This window comes from Vitis vinifera, chromosome 14, assembly GCF_030704535.1.
Source record: "Vitis vinifera cultivar Pinot Noir 40024 chromosome 14, ASM3070453v1".
NCBI lineage: Eukaryota > Viridiplantae > Streptophyta > Magnoliopsida > Vitales > Vitaceae > Vitis > Vitis vinifera.
In genome coordinates this window covers 28,516,640-28,538,023 of record NC_081818.1, presented here as the reverse complement: position 1 = coordinate 28,538,023, position 21,384 = coordinate 28,516,640, and the positions used below count along the sequence as shown (strand labels likewise).

Sequence of the window (21,384 nt, the reverse complement as noted above, 5' to 3'; positions counted from 1 at the left end):
CTTAATATACATTATGAACCCAAATTTTATGGCTATGTTTGGTTCCCATAAAATGCTAAAAAAAAAAATGTTAAGAAAAATGATTTTTTTTATATTTGGTTGTTTTATAAAAAGTGTTAAGAAAAATCAAATATAATTAAAAATTTATATATTTTTGAATTATTTAATCTTTATATTAATGACTTAAAATAAATTAAATGAATTTAAAATAACAAATAAAAATAATTTATTGACTTTAAATTTATTTTTTATTTTATTTTACTTTTCTTCTACTTTTTTTTTCTCTTACATTTTTTTTTAAATTTTTCAAAAACCAAACATAGCAGATAAGTTTAATCAAGACGAGACAATCGTTATAAGTCGACAATTATTGACACGATAATGCATAATCAAGCACAATTAAAGCTCATTAAAACACTTGAAGAGACGTTACACTTGAGTATAAATAAATAGCCACACATTCCTTTGTATAGGGTGAATTGCCCTCTTCGTCTTGGAAGCTATCCGAACGTTACTCTCACTCGCGTGCACCAATAGAAAGATTGCAGAAATATATTTTGACAAATAAATATTTGGACAAATCACAAAACATGCAAGAAGAGGAGGGGAGAATAAACAAGAGGAGCGAGAGAGATAAGCAAAAAAGAAAAAGAAAATTATATTAAAGTTCCGTAAATTATAATATTTTGCAACATCAACAAGAACCATAATATTCTGTAGACCCCACATTTTGCTCGATGCGTTCCCACTCGATGGTGAAACTCGTTTTTTATTTTATTTGATGAAAATTTGATTTTTAGAAAAAGACTTGGAGTCGCCACTTATTTTTGTTTTATTTTATTTTTTTAAGGGAAAAACCAAATAAGAAAGAAAACCCTAAGTGTGACTCCTGAAAGAAAAAACGGGTCTGTGAAAAACCAAGTCTGGGTTTAGGGGTCAGGTTACTTATTGGAAAGGTACGGTGGTGAGTCGTAGCACCCCTCTAAGCCCGCATACGTACGACCTCTACTAAACGAATTAAGGGAATTGTGACAATTAATTAATTAATTATGGATACCAAGAAAAATAATCAATGTAGAAGTCATGGTGAAAATTAATATATACAAAAATAATAACGAAATTTAATTATAAGAACACATAAAATAAATGACAAAAGAATTATACAAAATGATTTATTGAACTAAATAAATAAATAGTAAAAAAAAATAGTTTTCAAGAAATTTCAAATGATTTTATTAAAAATGATTTTGAATGAGTGATTTCAATTTATTTATTTACAAGATATTTTCCTTAAGTGATTTGATTCAATTTCAATTGTATTTAATTTTCGAAAAAAAAATGTTATTTACACTTATTGTATCAAAAGAATTTATTACAAAATTTCAATTTAGGCGTAAAAATTATTTTTACTTGTTTAAAAAAAAGGAATGAATTTTTACAATTTTATTTACAAATATATTTCAATTTGATTTCATTTAAGAAAAATGATTTATATAAATTATTTAAAAAGGCATAACTTTATTTACAAAATAATTTTTAATTAAAAGGAAAAATAAAAATAAAAATAAAAATAAATAAATAAATCATCTATTTCTAAAAATGACTTTTAATCCAATTTTAATTAAGTAAAAAGAATTTATTTAAAAAAACATTTTTTTTTTGGAGAATTTTATTAAAAATTAATTTTTGGGACAATTTTATTTACAAAACAATATTTGGACAATTTTTGTTAAACAAAGAAATTTTTGGACAAATATTATTTAAAAACATTTCTTTTGGATTTTTCTAAATGCATTTTTCTGAATTTTTATAAATAAAAAAAACTTTCTTTTATTAAAAATAATATTTTAAAATTGTTGTTTTATTAAAACACATTTACTGACTTCTTCCTTTCATTTAAATAAAATTTCTAGTTTGTTTGATATTCAATTCTGTACACACTCAATAAATACATACGAACGAATATTTACACAAACTAATAAAAATAAAACCAAATAAAAGTGGGAAATAAAATATGTACCCAAATAAACTTACAATAAGCTTCACGTGTCATCAATTCGTACTTATCCAACAAGATTGCAGAATGGGTCCATGCAAAAACAAGAATAAGACAGATGTAAATATCCAGAGATGTATAAAATCCTAAACAAATATTCAAACCTAAATTCCAATTTCAAATTAGTCTCATAAATTTCGTCAATTAAAATGAGCCTAGATTACTATAGGTCTTAACCTAGAACATCCAAATTAAAAACCAAAGATACAAACACAATCAACCAAACCTAAAATTGGATAAATTAAAATAAATTCTACTAGACCTAAATTTAATATTTCATAATCTAAGCTTAGTTTAATATACACCACAATTGTCCCATGTCCAAATTAAACAATTCAAATTGGTCAAGCTCATATCAAATATTCAAATAATCCAACAAGTCTCACCCACATTATGAATCCCAAAATTCACATCAATTAACATGCCTACATAAAAAATACATGGTCAAGAGAAATAATATTTCAAACCCAATCCAATAAGCCCAAACAAATAACAACTTAACAATAGGCCCAAGTTCAAATAAACAATATGCAATTCATATAATCCAAATATCCCTTAAATTAATTTCATATTAATTCAACAATCCAAATATCACAAACAAAAATTATTATTAAAATAAAATAAAATAAAATAAAATAAAATAACAACAATAACTATAACAATAATAATAATAATAATAACAATAATAATAATAATTATAACAATAACAACAATAACAACAACAACAACAACAACAACAACAACAACAACAATAATAATAATAATAATAATAATACTAATAATAATGGAAAATGAGTGATACGGGGAAGTGAGAGAATGAGAGAAAAAAAGAGGGGTCATCGGAGGCGATTGGCCGACGACCCTACCGGTGATAGTGAGATTGACGACTTTTTTAAAAACAAATAATAATAATAATAATAAAAAAATTAAAAAGAAAAAAAATAATAATAAGAAAATGGGGGATGAAGGGCACTAGGAATGGCATCGGCTCGGAGTCGAGTGGCTGAGAATGGGAGTGGAGTTAGAGGAGAGAACAGGGGAAAAAAAGGGGGAAAGGAAAATGTGGGGGGGAGGGGGCCAAAGGAAATTTTTTTGGGGAAGAAAGAGGAGGCAAAAAGGAAATGAAAAAAAAATAAAACAAAAAGGGAGATATGAGAATGTGGCCGATAAGGAGAGAGAAGAAGTGGGTAGGTGAGGGTAGGTGGAGGAGAACGGAAGAGAGAGGAGATATGAGAGAGATAAGAAAAAGAAAAAAATAAAATAGAATATAATAATAATAATAAAAATAAAATAAAAAATAAATATAAAAAAATAAAAAAATAAAAAAAAATAAAATAATATATAAAATAATAAAAACTATTAAATAGTGAATGAACAAAAAAATACATGTAATTGGAATTTAAAATTTATTGATAAAATTAAACTTAAAATTAATATAAAAATAAAATTGAGATAAACTTTGGGGTTTACATATTCTGCCTTATTATAACTCTACAATATCCGTAAATTATAATTCTATAAATTATTAATAAGGGGTATATTAATATTTTTGTAAATTTTTGTAAATAGACTATATCATAATTCATATAATTTAATAAAGGGTGAATTATGCAGAAGTTTCCAAATTTTGTTCGTCCAAACCGCGTACTCGCCAGGACGGCCCATGATCCTTTAATTTTTATGATTTTTTTTTCTTAATTATGGTGGAAAGAGTGCCGGTGCCTTTCCTTTTCTTTCAAAAATCTTACACATGTTCGAAAAGTTTTTTTGAAAATGAAGTTTTATTGTTTAAAATAAAAAATAATTTTCTAACTTAGAAAACACGATCACTTCTTAAAACATTTCCAAAAACAATTAAAATTATGAAGAATATTTTGTATTATATAATACTTCATAAAAAATTATTTTTATATTTATATTCTCAAAAAAATATTATTCCTTAAAATAATTAAAAATATTTTTAAAACTATTTTAAAAAATTATTTTCAAACTCTAATTCTTTCTATTTTTATTTATTTATTATAATTTCTCCTTTGTCCTTCTTCTTCGAGACTTCAATAGTTGACCATCACATCTAAATTTTAAGAAATGTTAAACCTAAACTCATATAAATACAAATACAGAATAAACCAAATTTCACGAGATAAATTATAAAAGACCAAGAGGTAAATAAAAGAAATAGACAAATTATTTAGTTAAAAAATATATATTTATATGGTAGTAAGATTTTCTTTAAAATATTATAAATTTGGTTGTAAAGATTATTATGACTCATTTTTGAATCAAATTTATAGGTATTATGCTTTATAGGAGCTATTCATAATATATATATATATATATATATATATATATATATATATATATATATAAATAGAGATGATGACCAAGAAAGACAAAAATGTCAAAATACGAGATGATGGAATTACAAAAATAATTAAAAAAGAAAAGAAAATCCTCAAATAAAAAATTCACCCCGTGTAAAATAAGGTGAGATACAAATATGGGGACAAAGTTGGAGAGACTTTAAAAGCCCAAATACCTGCTGTTACAAATATTATAAAACTCAAATTTTGGAAAATAATGAAATTCCATAATCCAAAATTAGCAAAAATGAGATGAGAAATTGGAGTTTTTGATGGAATAAGATAAAAGATCTTATGATGTTAGTTATTAATTAGTTAACTTGATTTATGCTTGATTAAAATATATTTAAGAACTGATTTATGATGATTTGAAATTAAATGTATAGATTACTTCAATGTTGATTATGATTAATTTAAACTAATTAAGATAATTTATGTGTTAATTAAAATTAATTGTAGTAAGGGCTTTGAAAAAAAATTGATGACATCAGCTGATTGCATCATCACCCAACAAACACGTTGAGAATAGAAGAAAATTAAATAGGAGAGGGATTATTTATGAGTCTTAACATTTTTCAAATTTTTTTATGCCAAAAAGAAAAATGAGGAACAATTGACTAAATTTAAATAATCTTTTACCTTTTTTAAACTTGCGGACGACAATTTATGTACTTATCAACTGCCTTGTGAGTTGTGTTAAAGTTGGGTCAAGAGTGTTACCAGTAGAGAGGGATGTTTGTTTTTACTTTTTATCTTGTCTTTACAGCTAGATTTCCACCTATTCCACGGTCCATTATTAATTTGGTCTCGTCAAAGATGGCTACTGATACAAGCAAATGGGAAAATGGGAATCTTCCTGGACTTTTATCAATAGTACGATAATTTAAAAAAGTTATGCTTAAATTATTGTAGTAGAAAAAATTACTATAAATATGTGGTAATTTTTGCTACATGGTAGAGAGGAGATAGGAAAGAGGAGAGAGGGTAGGAGAGAGGAGAGAGGGTGAACGAATAATTTTTTTTAAAACCAAAATCATCTTTTCAAATTTTACAAAAATTTCAAAAGGAACTCGTCTCTTCAAGAGACGAGTTCCCAAAAAAAAATTCCCAAATTTAAAAAAAAAAAAAAAAACAATTCCTTAAGAATTCGTCTCTTCAAGAGACGAGTTCCATGAAAAAATATATATATATATATATATATATATATATATATATATATAAATTCTCAAATTATAAAAAAATTCCCAAATTGAAAAGACGAGTTCCCATGGAAAAAAAAATTCTCAAATAAAAAAAAAAAACAATTCCTCGTCTCTTTTTTAAATATTTTTGTTTTATTTTTTTTTTTCCATGAGAACTCGTCTCTCAAGATACGAGTTCCCTTGAGGAATTAAGAGACGAATTCCTTGAGGAATTTTTTTTTTTAAATTTGGGAACTTTTTTTTTAAAAAATAATTTTTTTATTTTTTTATTTTTTTTTCCATAGTAACTCGTGTCTTCAACATATGGAAATTTGGTCTCGTCAAAGATGGCGGCTGATACAAGCAAATGGGAAAATGGGAATCTTCCTTGTGGGCCAAGGCACAAAATACTAATAGAACTTGATATGTCGTCATTAGCCGGTGGCCACAGAGTAGCAGACACGGTGGAACTTGTGAGATGATAGAATATCAGTGGTCGGTTTTGCTCCCCTATATAATGGGCAAGCACAAACACATTTTACTACTAATACTCGAAACTGTGGAGAAGAAGATGGTGATGGCCGAGATGTTTGCTGAACTAGGCTCACTAGCTGCTGGGGCAATGTTTCTCTGGGCCATGTTTCGGCAATACTTCCCTTACCAGCTCCGGCCCTATATTGAAAAGTACAGCCACAACTTGGTGAGCTTTGTGTATCCTTACATTCAAATCACTGTCCAGGAGTTCACTGAAAATAGCTTCAGACGCAAGCGCAGCGAAGCCTATGCTGCCATTGAGAACTACCTCAGTGCCAATTCATCTACCCGGGCCAAGCGGCTCAAGGCAGATATCGTCAAAGACAGCCAATCTGTAGTCCTCAGCATGGATGACCATGAAGAAGTCACGGATGAATTCAAGGGGGTCAAGCTTTGGTGGGCTTCCAATAAAAATCCCCCTCCAATGCAGACCATTTCTTTTTATCCTGCTGCTGATGGGAAGAGGTACTATAAGCTCACTTTCCATAAACAGTACCGAGATTTGATCGTGGGGTCTTATCTGAATCATGTGATAAAGGAAGGGAAGGCAATTGCAGTTAGAAATCGGCAGCGGAAGCTCTACACTAACAATCCAAGTCAGAATTGGTATGGGTACAAAAAGTCGGTGTGGAGTCATGTAACCTTTGAGCACCCAGCCACTTTTGAGACTCTAGCAATGGAGTCAAAGAAGAAGGAGGAAATTGTTAATGATCTCACCATCTTCCGTACGAGGAAAGAGTATTATTCAAAAATTGGGAAGGCTTGGAAGCGAGGTTATCTCCTTCATGGTCCTCCAGGAACTGGCAAGTCAAGCATGATTGCTGCCATGGCAAACCTTTTGAATTATGATATTTATGATCTTGAACTCACTTCAGTTAAGGACAACACGGAGCTGCGGAAGCTACTGATCGAGACAACGAGTAAGTCCATCCTTGTGATAGAGGACATCGACTGTTCGCTTGACCTCACAGGCCAACGCAAGAAGAAGAAGGAAAAGGAAGAGGAGGACGAAGAGTCCAAGGATAATCCAATTCTTAAGAAGGGGAAAGAAGGTGAAAGCAAAGAAAGCAAGGTTACTCTATCCGGGCTTCTGAATTTTATTGATGGGCTGTGGTCAGCTTGTGGCGAAGAGAGACTCATAGTTTTCACCACCAATCACGTGGAAAAACTTGATCCTGCTCTCATAAGGAGAGGGAGGATGGACAAGCACATAGAATTATCCTACTGTTGCTTTGAAGCATTCAAGGTGCTTGCTAAGAATTACTTGGATCTGGACTCCCACCATTTGTTTGCAAGCATCCGCAGATTGTTGGAGGAAACCAATATGACTCCTGCTGATGTTGCGGAAAATTTGATGCCCAAGTCCATCAGTACTGATGATCCTGGGACAGCTTGTTTGGAGAATTTGATTCAGGCCCTTGAGACCGCCAAGGAAGAAGCGAGGGTGAAGGCCGAGAAGGAAGAGGAAGAGGAGAGGCTAAAGGCCGAGAAAGAAGGGAAGGAGAAGGAGGCAACTGCTGGAGAAGTGAAAGAGAAGGAAACGTCAGGTGAAGAGGTGAAAGAGAATGGAGTGTCGGCACTGAGAGAAAATGGGGTGATCCCCAAAGAACCACCATCTACTTAATTAATTTAGGATAAGCTTTTAGGTTCAGTGTGTTTGTCATGTAGAAGGAAGCTCTGGGCTAAATGGACCAACTTCCATCTGACTCTGGTCTGATGCAGCTGGTTGTTTGGTTCAAGCTGTCAGTACTCCTTTTCTCTTGTTTCTCTTCTTATTTCTCAGTCTGTGACTGGAATAAAAGAATTTCAATTTTGTTTTATTTTTAATATTATTTCATACTCTTCACAGTAATTTCTTTCTTTTAAAACATGAGGATCAATTGTTTTTTCCGTTTTTGTAGTTTGACTAAGAACTGAAAATGCTGTGCTCATACATCCCAACAACCAATGTTCTGGCCAAGCTGTCAATGAATGATGGAAGACTTAAGTTCGAACCTAATTTAGACTTTTAATTTATAAATATAAATATATCATCAAGTTTTCAAAATATTTTAAGCCATGCACTCTTTTTTTCCACGCTTGAGAAAGACATAACAATCCTCAATGGCCACGAGTCTTCACTATTTCTTAAATTAACATTCTTGATCTTGACACTTTCTTTCCCATCTGAAATTGACTCATTACCTTCCCAGTTGCTAGACTTTTTTTTTTTTTTTTTAATATTAATAAAAAAAGATTTTTGCTAAAAGAAAAAAGCTATCTATCACAAAATGACAAAATGTCTCTCTTGGCAAATGTGCTCCTCCTCAAATTTTCAATTTATATAATATGATTAATGCCCCATCAAATATTCCAAAAAAAAAAAAACATAAATATTTAAAAAAAAAAATCATAAACGTAACAAGATAATTTTTTTTTAAATCAAACCCTAAAAATATAAATTTAATTTTAAAAATTTTGAAAAATAAAAAATAATTACATTTCAAATGCAATTGATAAAAAATTTAAATAAAATAACTTTATACCTTTTATATAAACCTAAAAAAAAATATTTACTTTATAGAGTTGAATAAAATTTTTATAAATAAAATATTTTATAAAATCCACTTATTTTTATCTTATTTTCCCTTTTTTTTCCATGCTAAAGTTATCTCAACCTATTTCTTTTTTTTATTATGTATTAAATTTATTATTTTATAATAATTTTTAAAATAAAACTAATTTTTTAATAAAATTTTTTATATATTATTAAATAGTTAAATGGTATATTCTGTTCCAATTCTATTTGCAAATCTTAAATTTATTCACATTAATTAAGTTTATTTTTGGTTTTAAAAACTAAAAATAATATGCATAATAAGATACTTGAAATATAGATAATAATAATAGCCCTCAAACTCTTACTAACTAGTTATAATATATTTAAAAGTACGTATAACTCCATTAAAATTTTAAGATTATTTTTACGGAAATTATTATAATTATGGAAAATTTTACAGTTAGATTTCTTACAATTTTTTTTTATTTAAATTCTTGGAGTATCATTTCTTAAAAGTCATTTAAAAAAAATTTATTTGAAAAGAACACCCCTCTTCATAGCCCGTGTGACAAACTGAAGGGGCATGGTCCAAAGAGTTCGAAAAGGTGGGGAACAAATTCATGGAAGATCATGGGCATTTGTGAAAATAAATGTTAATTTTATTTTTTTCCTTGATGAATTGGGATTCCACTGGATTGATATATATTGAGGAACTGACAGGAGGCAACAGTGTGAGAGAGTGTGAGGGTGGGTACAAGAAACTGAAAGAACAAAAACAAAATGATTCTTTTGTTAGGCATGAGTTACTTATGAGCACCAGCTAAATGGGAAACTTGTGGGTTATGATCCTGAGCAGAGAAACTGGGAGAGACCCCATAAGAAGAGCATTTGTGTAGAAGAAGAAGAAGAAGAACAGAAAAGGAGGAGGAGGTGAAAGAAAGAAAGAAAGAAAGAAAGAAAGATGACGAGAGTGATGAAGGAATTATGGGCTCAACTGGGATCATCAATTGCTAGCTTGATGTTCCTCTGGGCCATGTTTCATCGCTACTTTCCCCGTCATCTTCAGGCCTCCATTGCAAGACTCTATGATAGATTGTCCAGCTTATTCTACCCTTACATTCAGATCAGATTCCATGAGTTCTCTCGAGATAGTTTCAGGCGCAATGAGGCCTACAGTGCCATTGAAAGCTACCTGGGTTCCAAGTCCACCAAACAAGCCAAAAGGCTTAAAGGCAACGTCCAGAGAAACAGCAAGTCGGTAGTCCTTACCATGGATGATCATGAGGAGGTTTCAGATGAATTTCAGGGCATCAAGCTTGTGTGGTCTTTGATAAAGCTTGTCCCCACTACACAGTCATTTTCCTTCTATCCTGCAACCAGTGAGAAGAGGTATTATAAGCTCACCTTTCACATGAAGTACCGGGAGATCATCACAGGGTCTTACCTGAAATACGTGGTGGAAGAGGGGCAGGCTATTGCTTTTAAAAACCGGCAGAGGAAGCTTTACACTAACAATCCAAGCCACAATTCTTACAGCTCAAGGACCTTGTGGAGCCATGTTGTTTTCGAGCACCCTGGCTCATTTGAGACAATGGCAATAGATCAAAAGAAGAAAGAGGAAATTATGGATGACCTGACTACGTTTAGCAAGGCCAAAGAGTACTATGCGAGAATCGGGAAGGCTTGGAAGCGTGGATATCTCCTTTATGGACCCCCTGGGACAGGTAAATCAACCATGATAGCCGCCATTGCTAATTTTCTGAAGTATGATGTTTATGATCTCGAGTTAACTGCTGTGAAGAGTAACACTGAATTGAGGAAGCTACTGATTGAGACGTCAAGCAAGTCCATCATTGTGATAGAGGATATTGATTGCTCACTTGGACTTACTGGTCAAAGGAAGAAGAAAAACCAGAAAGATGGGAACAAGGAAGAGACTGATCCCATTAAGAAAAAGGAAGAAGAGGAAGATGGTGAAAGGCAGAACAGCAAGGTCACTCTATCTGGGCTTTTGAATTTTATTGATGGCATTTGGTCATCTAGTGGGGGTGAAAGACTCATCATATTTACTACTAATTATGTGAAGAAACTTGATCCAGCTCTCATTAGGAGAGGAAGGATGGATAAGCACATTGAGCTGTCCTACTGCAGCTTTGAAGCTTTCAAAGTCCTGGCAAAGAATTACTTGAATATCGAATCACACCCCTTCTTTGAAACTATTGGCAGCTTGTTGGAGGAAATCAGCATGACTCCTGCTGATGTTGCAGAGAATTTGATGCCAAAGACCATCAAAGGAGATTCTGAGACATGCTTAGAAAGCCTGATTCAAGCCCTTGAAGCTGCCAAGAAAGACAGTATCAATGCTAAGGAAGAACTGAAGTTGAGAGCTGCTAAAGACAGCAAGGGAGAGGAATCATCAGCTAAAGAAACAGTGGGAGAGAAGGAACCAGTGGCAGAGGAGGAAGTAAAGGAAAAATCCATTGGCATCTGATCAGCCAGGTTTATATTACACTTTTGACTCCAAGTTCATTTTTAGAATCAGCTTAGCACTTGCTTTCAAAATTTTAGCCTATATGCTAGTATACAATATATTATAATAAATGTGATGAAGATTGTCTCAAGCAATTAAGATTTGCATAGTCAAAAGATTTAGGCATGAGTTTTTTTGTTTGTAGCACTTATTTCAATATGTTCTATGCTTTAATGGACAGATGTGAAATTTGAAAACCCTTCAGAGAAGAAAATAACTACGTGTAAAGAAGTCAATTAATTTGAATGAAGACCATAGAAATTAATGGAAAACCTTATCCTACAAACATGCATACAGAACATGATAATACAAGAAGGAAGTACCATAAGAATTTCATTTTAGAATCATTCTGGAAGGGCACATTGAGTTGTGCTATTGCCCCCCAAGTCAGAATGAACAGCTTTGCTCTTAACAAAGGCACTTCTCGAAAACAAATTGCATTCTGGCATCTTAAGTAAGCTTGATCCATCATATGGTTTTCAAAATTTGAAATTGGCAGAAATTCTAAAAGAGCATAAGTTTATGAGTGGGGAAAATGGAGAATTTGTGGTCTCCCCCATGCATGTTTCCCTAAGGCATTGTTTTTATGTTTATGGTACTTTAGAAACTCGTTTCTCATCAGGTGAAGACAGGCCACTAAGGTTTTTTTTAATGTAAATACAAGCTCCATGAAGCCTACACTGTCATTGGAGCCTGCCTCAGTTTCAAATCCACCAAACAAGCTAAAAGGATAAAAGCCAAAAAAGAGCCAACTTCTAGTCATTGGCGTGGACGATTATGAGGAGGTCTGGGATGAGTTTGAGGGCATTAGGCTTTTATGGGTTTTTGATAGAGTAACTCCATCAACAGAGTCATTTGAGGTCTATGCTGCAAAGAGCCACAAAAGGCATTACAGACTCACCTTTCATAAGTACTGTCATGATCAGGGCTGGTCGTTACCTGAGTTATGTGTTGGAAGAGGGCAAGGCTATTAAGACCCGGAGCAGGCAGTGCTAACTTTATACTAATGACAGGTGAGGATGGCTACTGCAAAAGTAGCCCATGGAACCATGTTGCCTTCGAACACCCTGCCACTTTTGAGACATTGGAAATGGATCCAAACAAGCTAGAAAGGAATTATAGACGACCTGATTACATTCTCTAAGGCCAAAGAGTAACAGGCAGAAGCTTGAAAGCTTGGCTATCTTCCTTATGGAACCCAGTGGTACTAATAAATCAACAATGGTTGCTGCAATTGCTAATTTTCTGAATTGTGATATTTATAAGTCCATCATAGTAATTGAAGATATTTGATTGCTCAGTTGATCTTACTGCTCAACCCGCGAAGACAAGGACCAAAGATGGAATGATACATCCAATTAAGAAACAAGAAGAGGAAGAAGGTGAAAGTCAAAGCAGCAAGGTTACTCTCTCAGGGCTTTGGAACTTTATTGATGGGCTTGGGCCTGTCAGTGGTGGACAAAGACTCTTCATCTTTACTATTAACTATGCGGACAAACTAGATAAAGCCACTATTCGGAGAGGAAAGATAGGAAAACATATGCGGTAGTCATACTGCAACTTGGAATTTTCCAATGTGCTGGCCAAGAATCATCTCTGAATCTTGATTCACACCATCTGTTTGTTACCATTGGCGGCTTGTTGAAAGAGACCAACATCAGTACTCCTCCTGATGTTGCAGAGAGTTCGATGCTTAAGACCATCATAAGATCATGCTGAATCCTGTTTAGAGAGCCTGTTTGGAGCTCTGGAGGCTGCCAAAGAAGCAGCAAGTTTGAAGGCCAAGGTAGACGCTAGTGATGTTGAGAACCGGAGGAGGCACTGAAGATGGAAGGCAAAGACTAATACCATGGACATTTTGAATATGAACATAGACTAATACAGGAAGTACCGCTGTTTCTCATTTAGAAAATATGTTTTATCACAATTATATCATGGGAAATCACTTTCCTATTTCTAGAGTTTTTTGTCTTGTTTGGCACGAACAAACAAAGAAAGTGAAAAACATATTTTACGGCCAGAAAACAAAAGATAGTAATTTTGACAATAAAAAAATATGTTTCTAACTAGAAAATAAAAGATAAAGGGCCCATTTGAGACGTTTTTTTAGAACAGTTTTTTATTTTTTTTTAAAATAAATAAATAAAGGAAACTCGATAATTAAAAACTGTTTTATATTTATTGTTTTATGTTGTTTTCATTTGTTTTTTTAAAACAGTTTTAAAAAATAATTATAAAAATTACAGAATAATTAAAAATAAAACACTAAATATAAAAATTATCTTTAAAATATATTTACAAATATTAAAAATATTTTATATTTTAAAACAAACTTTTTTTCTATAAAAATTAGAGAATATTTTTTCAAAAGCTATTCTAAAAAAACTATTTTTTTTAATTGTTTTCGAAAACAGTTATCAAATATGCCCACAATATTTTTTATCATAAAAAAAAAAAGAGATAAAGTGTTTTAAAATAATATATTTTAATCATTTTCACTTATTTTTAAAAAATTATTTTAAATAATAATAACATAAATATAGAGAATGATTAAAAATAAAAAATATTTTTTAAAGATATTTAAAAACATATAAAATAAGTGAAAAACATTTCATATCCACAAAATGATTTTTATTTTACGGGACATGAGAAAACTATTTTAAAACACTATCTTAAAAAATTGTTTCTAACTGTTTTCCAATTAAAACACTTCGTAAACAAAGCCTTTATTTTTCTTTTCTTTTTTAATGAAAACCAATTCCTATTTCCACAATTTTATTCACTAATTTATAATAATTTTGTTCTTAAACATGTCCTAACCATGCTTATGTTAATTAACAATAGCAGTGGATATTCCCAAATCTCATGGAAGTAAATTAAGACTTATTTATTTATTTATTTATTTATTATACATTTAATTTTGTGCATAGATATATTGTAATGTTACTTAAACATAGTACATGCAAGTATAAATAATAGGGGCAAATAGCCTTTTTCCCATGTTACTTATGAGCTCTTATTGGACTGGGAGAATTTTTAAGTTTACATTCAATAGGATTTTATGGAACTTTAACATTTAAAATATGGTACTTAAAGAACCCTTCTTACCATTAAATAGTTTAGGCAATGAGCGGCCTACAAATCTACAACCAGCTTATGCTTTTCTCTCGAGTCCTTTCTTAAGAATTTTATGAACTGCCAACTGCTTCTGTCTTATCTCCAACCTCTCCATCCATTAAGTTAATTAATTGTTACTTCTTTTTTTATTCATTAAAGGAAGACTCTTACCTGTTTTCCAACTATGAAATGATTAAATAAGAACTAGCAATGTCTTTTTGTTTGTGCTCTTAAGCCCAAAAATTAATAGTATATTGCCTATTTGTGTCGGGTTGGGTTTGGGTGCCAAGTGACTTGAGCCAACTATTAAAACTCTTATGCTATGAGAAAATAATAGTTTTCGTATTTATAATTTTATTCATGATTTAAGAAGAAGAAATTGATTTGTAAAATAATCAATTGAAATTTTTTTAATATTTTAAAAATAATTCAAAAACCTTATTTTTCGTTTGTTTTCATATATATTTTGTAGAGAAATGTAGATATATTTTATTTTAAAAAAATTATTTTAATTTTTTTTTATATTTAAGAGAGTATTTTTTTTTATATCTTAATTTTTTTTTTTAAATAATATTTATTATGATTTTCTATTTTAAAAACAAAAAGAAGGAAATATGTCCAAATGTGTACCTAAGTAATGCATTTTCAACTACTAAGCTTTGATAAGTTTGACTACACGTGTTGAATTATTTCCATGATGGGGAACTTTTGGGAAAATTCCAAAAACCCATCTGTATGAATGCAATGAACTTGGTCTGTTTTTGTGGGTCAACAGTGAGTTGCAGTGTGAAAGGGCTGCAAGCGACTTTGGAAGGGAGACTAGTTCAAGGACCCCTACCCTGAAATTTCATGGTAGTGGTTTGCATTTAGGCCATATTGGGACCTGACCTAAACTTACATTGATTTCAGTGGAGTCAACGGCATGGTCAATTCGGCCGCTGCGGCCCATGACTGTCCGTGATTGTAAAAATTGTTTTTAGTTATTTTAATACTTAAAAAATTTTATTTTTCAAATATAAAAAAGACTTAAAATATTTATCAAAATTATTATCAAACACGTATTTTTATAATAATTAATAATAAAAACTTTAATTTATTATTATTATTAGAAAAAATTATGGTATCGAGGAGTTATTATCAAACTTCAAATCTCATTTTTATACATCAAAACATCCACATCAATTAATGAAAATGTAAAATATAAAAGATAAAATTAAAATCAAAAGGAATGAGACCTAAATACACGCATGATATGATCTGATTGATTATAAGTATGTTTTTTTCATAGTATATAAGAATCTTATTATTGCTTTTATTTCTTTAACTTTTCATTTGTCAAAAGTTTCATTTCACACTTTCTCGATGCTTATCTATCCGATAAAAAAAAAAGAATGATCAACCACTTTGTTTGCATTTGGATTAAGTTAATATTAACAAGCTTACTTAGAATTAGTGGGACTCCATTTATGATGTTGAATGATTCATGTCTCCTCCCCACCATATAAATGGAAGAAAAACAATAGTAATGAATTTTATTATTATTATTTTAAAGTGTCTAAAAATTTTACCTAGTAGAAATTAAAAATGGATGAAAATAAAACAAAATGAAAAATGTTTTGAAACTAAAATGGTTGTGATTGTACGAGAGAAATAAAGTTGAGGAAAGTGAGAATTGAGAAGGGCATCATTGGAATCTCTCAAAGTATTATGAGAGCGGGTGGACTGGTGGAACCTGGTTGGAACCTTCACAGACTCAATGTCACCATCGCAATCAGAATAATTGAGTGCTCTTCCAAGGTATATTTTATTGGAGTATTATAAGTCTTCTCTTCCAGATAAAACAACCAAAAAGAGGAGAGGGTCTTCTTGCTTAAGCTTTTTTGACGAAGAGAGCAGGTGAGGGAAGACTTTGATTAAGGGCAGTCATACAGCTTTTTCAAGGCTAATTAAGAAAAGGGAGTGTCGCAAAGGAAGATCCATTCACCCCTGAGAATGAATCTGCCTCCTTTCTACAACCATCTCTACTCTTATGTGACTGGAAACAGTGAGAAAACCGAACAGAAGAGAGGAGAAGAAAGAGGAAAAGAAAGAAGAAAAGACAAGTTGGATATGGCGACCTCAGATAAGTTGGTTCATATGGTGACCAGAAATAAGTACTTGGCTCAAGTTGGATCCAAGATCACAACTATACTGTTTGTTTGGGCTCTATTCAACCAGTACATCCCTCATCAGCTACGGATCAATATCAGGAGATACTTTCAGCGTTTGGTGAATTGGATTCACCCTCTAATCCAAATCAAATTCAATGAATTTCCAGGAGAGCGGTTGTCCAGGAACGAGGCTTACTTGGCCATCACCAGATACCTAAGCTCCAGTTCCTCTAAGCAAGCGAAGAGGCTGAAGGGCGAGATTATTAGGAACAGCAAAAGTGTACTTCTCAGCATGGACGATCGAGAAGAGGTTGTGGATGAGTTTGAGGGGGTAAAAGTATGGTGGTCTTCCGGGAAGACTTCCTCCAGACCCCATCCATTTAGTCCTAACCCTTCTATTGATGAAAGGAGGTTCTTCAATCTCACTTTCCATCAACGGCACCGGGATCTCATCACCGGAAGTTACCTGAATCATGTCATAAAGGAGGGCAAGGCTATGAAGTCGAAAAACCGGCAGCGGAAGCTTTATACCAACAATGGAGGAATGTGGGGTCATGTGGTGTTTGGGCACACGGCCTCCTTTCAGACACTAGCGATGGACCCGGAGAAGAAGAAGGAGATTATGGATGACTTGATTGCATTCAGCAAGGCTGAAGAGTTCTATGCAAGAATTGGGAGAGCTTGGAAGCGTGGGTATCTCCTTTATGGCCCTCCAGGGACTGGGAAATCCACCATGATTTCTGCCATGGCCAATCTTTTAGGATATGATGTTTATGACCTTGAACTTACCTCTGTGAAGGATAACACTGAGCTGAGAAGGCTATTGATTGAGATATCGAGTAGGTCTATTATTGTGATTGAAGACATTGATTGCTCACTCGATGTCACTGCTCAAAGGAAGAAGACAATGGAGAACGATGGAGAGGAGGAAGAGAAGGCCAAAGTTCAGAAACACGCGAAGGAAGAAAGGAAACCCAGCAACGTTACACTATCTGGGCTCCTGAATTTCATTGATGGGCTCTGGTCGACTTGTGGGGGAGAGAGAGTCATGGTCTTTACAACCAATCATGTTGAGAAACTCGATCCGGCTCTCATTAGGAAAGGAAGGATGGACAAGCACATAGAATTGTCCTACTGTACCTACGAAGCATTCAAAGTCCTGGCTCTGAATTATCTTAAGCTGGAATCACACCCTCTGTTTGCTACAATTGATGAGTTGTTGGGGGAAATTAATATGACTCCGGCCGATGTTGCTGAGCATTTGATGCCTAAGACCAATTCAAGTGAGGCTGAGCCCTGCTTGGAGAGCCTGATTCGAGCTCTGGAGGCTGCCAAAGGAGTAGCAAGTTTGAAGGCCAAGGAAGAAGCTAGTGTTGTTGATGACAACTGAAGAAAAGGATTGGCCGTGGAAGGGAAAGACTAATAATAGGGACAGTATGAATGTGAGCGTAGTTTCTGTTTCCAGAAAGTATATTTTGAATGAAAACCAATTTCTATTACTGCAATCTTGTGCACTAATTTATATGACTATGCCCTTTTGGTGTGTCCTAATCATAGCTTTTATGGATTTAAAAGAGAGAAAAAAAAAAAAGTAGTGTGGGATTGAATCTGAATTTTCTTGAATCAATGTATACTGGAGGAAGTTTCCAGTTTAAATTAAGAAAGCCAAGCCTCTGTGCAAGCAAAAGGGCCTGCAGCTAAGCTATTTAGAACAAGTTGAAAATCTCCCACAATGCCAACAAAGTGGATTTTCAAGCATGCCACACTACATAGAGAATCTTATACTGCCTTTTTAACTTTTTCCCATTCAACTTCTTTTATTTTATATTTTGAAGTATTCATCGGAGCTTCCAATGCATGTCAATTTGGTTCCATGGGCAAAAACTCGGTCCAGGTACACTAGAAAATCCTGGGCAAAGGCCGGCTCAAACTCAGTGCAACCGTCCATGGGGCAGGGTTGGGCATTTGACTTGGGCTTGCTTTTTAATTCTAATCTGGTCCGTGGGCTAGCTCAATCCAAACATTGAAATTTCGGAATCCAAAAACAATTTAGTTAAAAGGGTTTAAAGTGTGTTTGGAAGTGATTTTACTTTAAGTGTTTTTAGGAAAATCACCTATCAAGTGTGTTTTTTTTATAAATATTATAAGTGATTTTTTAACACTATAAATAATCTTTCAAAATTTTAAATTTTTTTTCTAAATTTTGTTAAACAATGGATGTTTTTTTATTTAAAAAAATACCTTTTAAATTAAAAACATTTTCTAGAATCACCATCAATCCAATTCTTACTCTGCTCCATCATTTGTGAAAAATTAATAGATTATAATTAGGGGTGGAACTTGAGTTATAATTAGGGGTGTTACTTAAGTAGGTTGAATTAAGTTGATCACGAACCCAAGTTTAACATAAGAATAAATCACAGCTATCCGAAACCCAACATAATCCAACCCAATTTGTAAAGTAAGTTGTTCAACTCAAACTTTTTTTCACAAGTTCAAAATGAAATTGAGTAAGACTTGGGTAGGGATGGAGTTGGATAGATTCAATAGGTTACGTGGGTTAATTAGGTTAAAATTTGGGGGTGGGCTACATTGCAAAACAAAAAGGTGTATAATATATTAATAGGCCAAAAGATTTGTAAATAAATAGAAGAATATGACAGTGGTTCATTCTTCACTCTCTCTCTCTCTCTCTCTCTCTCTCTATATATATATCTTATATCACTAGTTGAATTATATATTATTATATTCATTTTGGGTTTGGGTTGCCCAAAGTGCCAACGCGAGCCCAACTCGAATTCAATTTGGGTTACTTTTTGTGCACAAGGTGGGTCCAAATTGCAAAAAGAATTGTCCAAGCTCACCCAGTGCTTGGGTTCGGTATAACCCACTTAAATTACACCTCTAATTATAATCTAGTTAAATGGCAATTAATATTCTGTCCAAGGGAATGTACAAAAGTTCAGAGCAAAATCCAAGTGAAGTGTAATATCCTAATGGGATAATTAGGTTTTAGACTCATTTGAGCCCAAAAATTAAGATTTGATCCATAAAAGTTGCATAATCGAGGGAAACGATATAAAATGTGAAAAGACTTATATACCCTTCAAAATTATTATGATGTTTGATAAACTTTTTTATTTTAATTTTTATTAATAATTATTCTAAAAATTTATTATTTTTAGAAAACTAATTTTTTTTAAATATATTCTAAAAATATATCATTTAAAAATAATAATAATTTTGACATGTTTTTAGTTATTTTTTACATACATAATTTTAAATATATATATTTTCCAAGATGTTTGATTTTTAAATAATAATAATAATAATTTATTTTTATTTTTTTTTGGAAAATGGTGTATGTTTTTTTTCAAATCACTAAATTAAATTAAATTAAATTTTATTGAAGTTTATAAAAGGAATAAAATTTAAATTAATGTTTTTCTACTTTTTTTTCATAGTCAATAAAAGTCATTTTTAAAAAGGTAAAAAATTCATATCCTTCTTCTTAATTTTTACACTTTCTCTAGGTTTTGGGCTTAAATGGTGAACTTATATGGATCAAAGCTTAATTTTTGGGCCCAATTAGGTCCAAAACACAATTGTCCCTATCCTAATTTAGTTTTCACAGAATGATGATGATGATGATGATGATGATGATGAATTGATTTTATCATTGATTATTTTTATTCTTATAATAATAATAATGATGATGATGATACTTTATTTTATGAAAAAATAAAAATAAATTGTAATTTCAAATCACGATCAAGGAGTTACAATGTTAAGATTGATTTTACTATTGATTATTTTTATTATTTATTAAGTAAAATTTAAGTTAAGTCTTTCAAGAAATCTATTTTTATTATTTTTGGATTTTTAAATAAGATATTTTATAAATTAGATGTTTAAAAAAAAAAGAGAGAAATTTGTATTGTTCATCTAATAAGTAGGGTTAGGGAGTAGGAAAAGAAAAAAAAAATAATGGTAGTATGATGAATGTGATTTTTTATTTAACTTTGGACAAAAACAAAGTCTTCGTGAGTGTGAGAGTTTTTATTATTATTTTGGAAGAATTTTATATACAATACAATTTTGAATAAAGATAAGTATTTGATGTGGATGAAAATAAAATATAGTAGAAAGGAAAATAGGAAACAATAAAATATAGTAGAAAGAAAACAAATATTAATTAGGATAATTGAAAAAAAAATGTTGATTTAGTACTCAAGATAATGTATGAAGAAGAAAAAAAAAAATTCTTAAAAATTTAATTATTATAGGAGTAAATTAGTAGCATATGATATAAAATCCCCTTTGGGTTAAAATAAGTTTATATTAATAAGATTTATTTTATTTGTTTAGGTGAATCCTAACTTTAATAAACTTCCTTATTTAGTTCAACTTTTTGAAATGTTATTTTTTTGGAAAGGTAAAAAAATATTTTCTATATGAAGAATATTTTATATTGTGAAAAATATCATTTTTGTTATATATTTTGACTTATAGTCTTAATCAACATGGGTTCTATTGTTTACCTGATTACTTAATTGTACAAGGATTGGAAAACTTAGGCAATGCGATAGTTACTAATCCTCATTGCCTAATTGTATAAGGATTGAAAAACCTAGTAAATGAAATAGTTGTCGACTCGATGGTACCATCTGATTGGCTAATCCCTTTTGAATTGAAGGATCATCTATTTATGAAGTTTCATTAGTTTGGGAAAAGAAAATTTGTTTATGATATGTATGTTTGAAAATATGTTATGTAATATATATTTTTTTAAAAGAAATTATTAGTATATTATTTATTGAGTTAAAGTTTAATACATTTACTTTTAAAAGCCCTTTTTAAACGTCCAATGAGTGACGTCGAAGATAGAAAAAGTTTTTGTTAGTTTAGTTTATA

General features: G+C 31.4%; 3 protein-coding genes across 3 annotated transcripts; all 3 read left to right on the top strand.

The window, feature by feature from the left end:
* Window positions 1-6,102: 6,102 nt before the first annotated feature.
* Window positions 6,103-7,954, top strand: LOC100250791 (AAA-ATPase ASD, mitochondrial). The gene has a single exon (XM_002275787.5). It carries the CDS (start codon window positions 6,118-6,120, stop codon window positions 7,756-7,758), a length of 1,641 nt encoding a protein of 546 aa, XP_002275823.3. The 5' UTR covers window positions 6,103-6,117; the 3' UTR covers window positions 7,759-7,954.
* Window positions 7,955-9,552: 1,598 nt separating this feature from the next.
* On the top strand, window positions 9,553-12,344 carry LOC100255946 (AAA-ATPase At3g28580). The gene has a single exon (XM_059742576.1). The coding sequence runs from the start codon at window positions 9,635-9,637 to the stop codon at window positions 11,162-11,164; it is 1,530 nt and encodes a 509-aa protein (XP_059598559.1). The 5' UTR covers window positions 9,553-9,634; the 3' UTR covers window positions 11,165-12,344.
* A 3,807-nt stretch (window positions 12,345-16,151) lies between these two features.
* Window positions 16,152-17,975, top strand: LOC100247372 (AAA-ATPase At3g28580). Its single transcript, XM_002280945.4, has one exon. It carries the CDS (start codon window positions 16,313-16,315, stop codon window positions 17,858-17,860), a length of 1,548 nt encoding a protein of 515 aa, XP_002280981.1. The 5' UTR covers window positions 16,152-16,312; the 3' UTR covers window positions 17,861-17,975.
* Window positions 17,976-21,384: the final 3,409 nt, after the last annotated feature.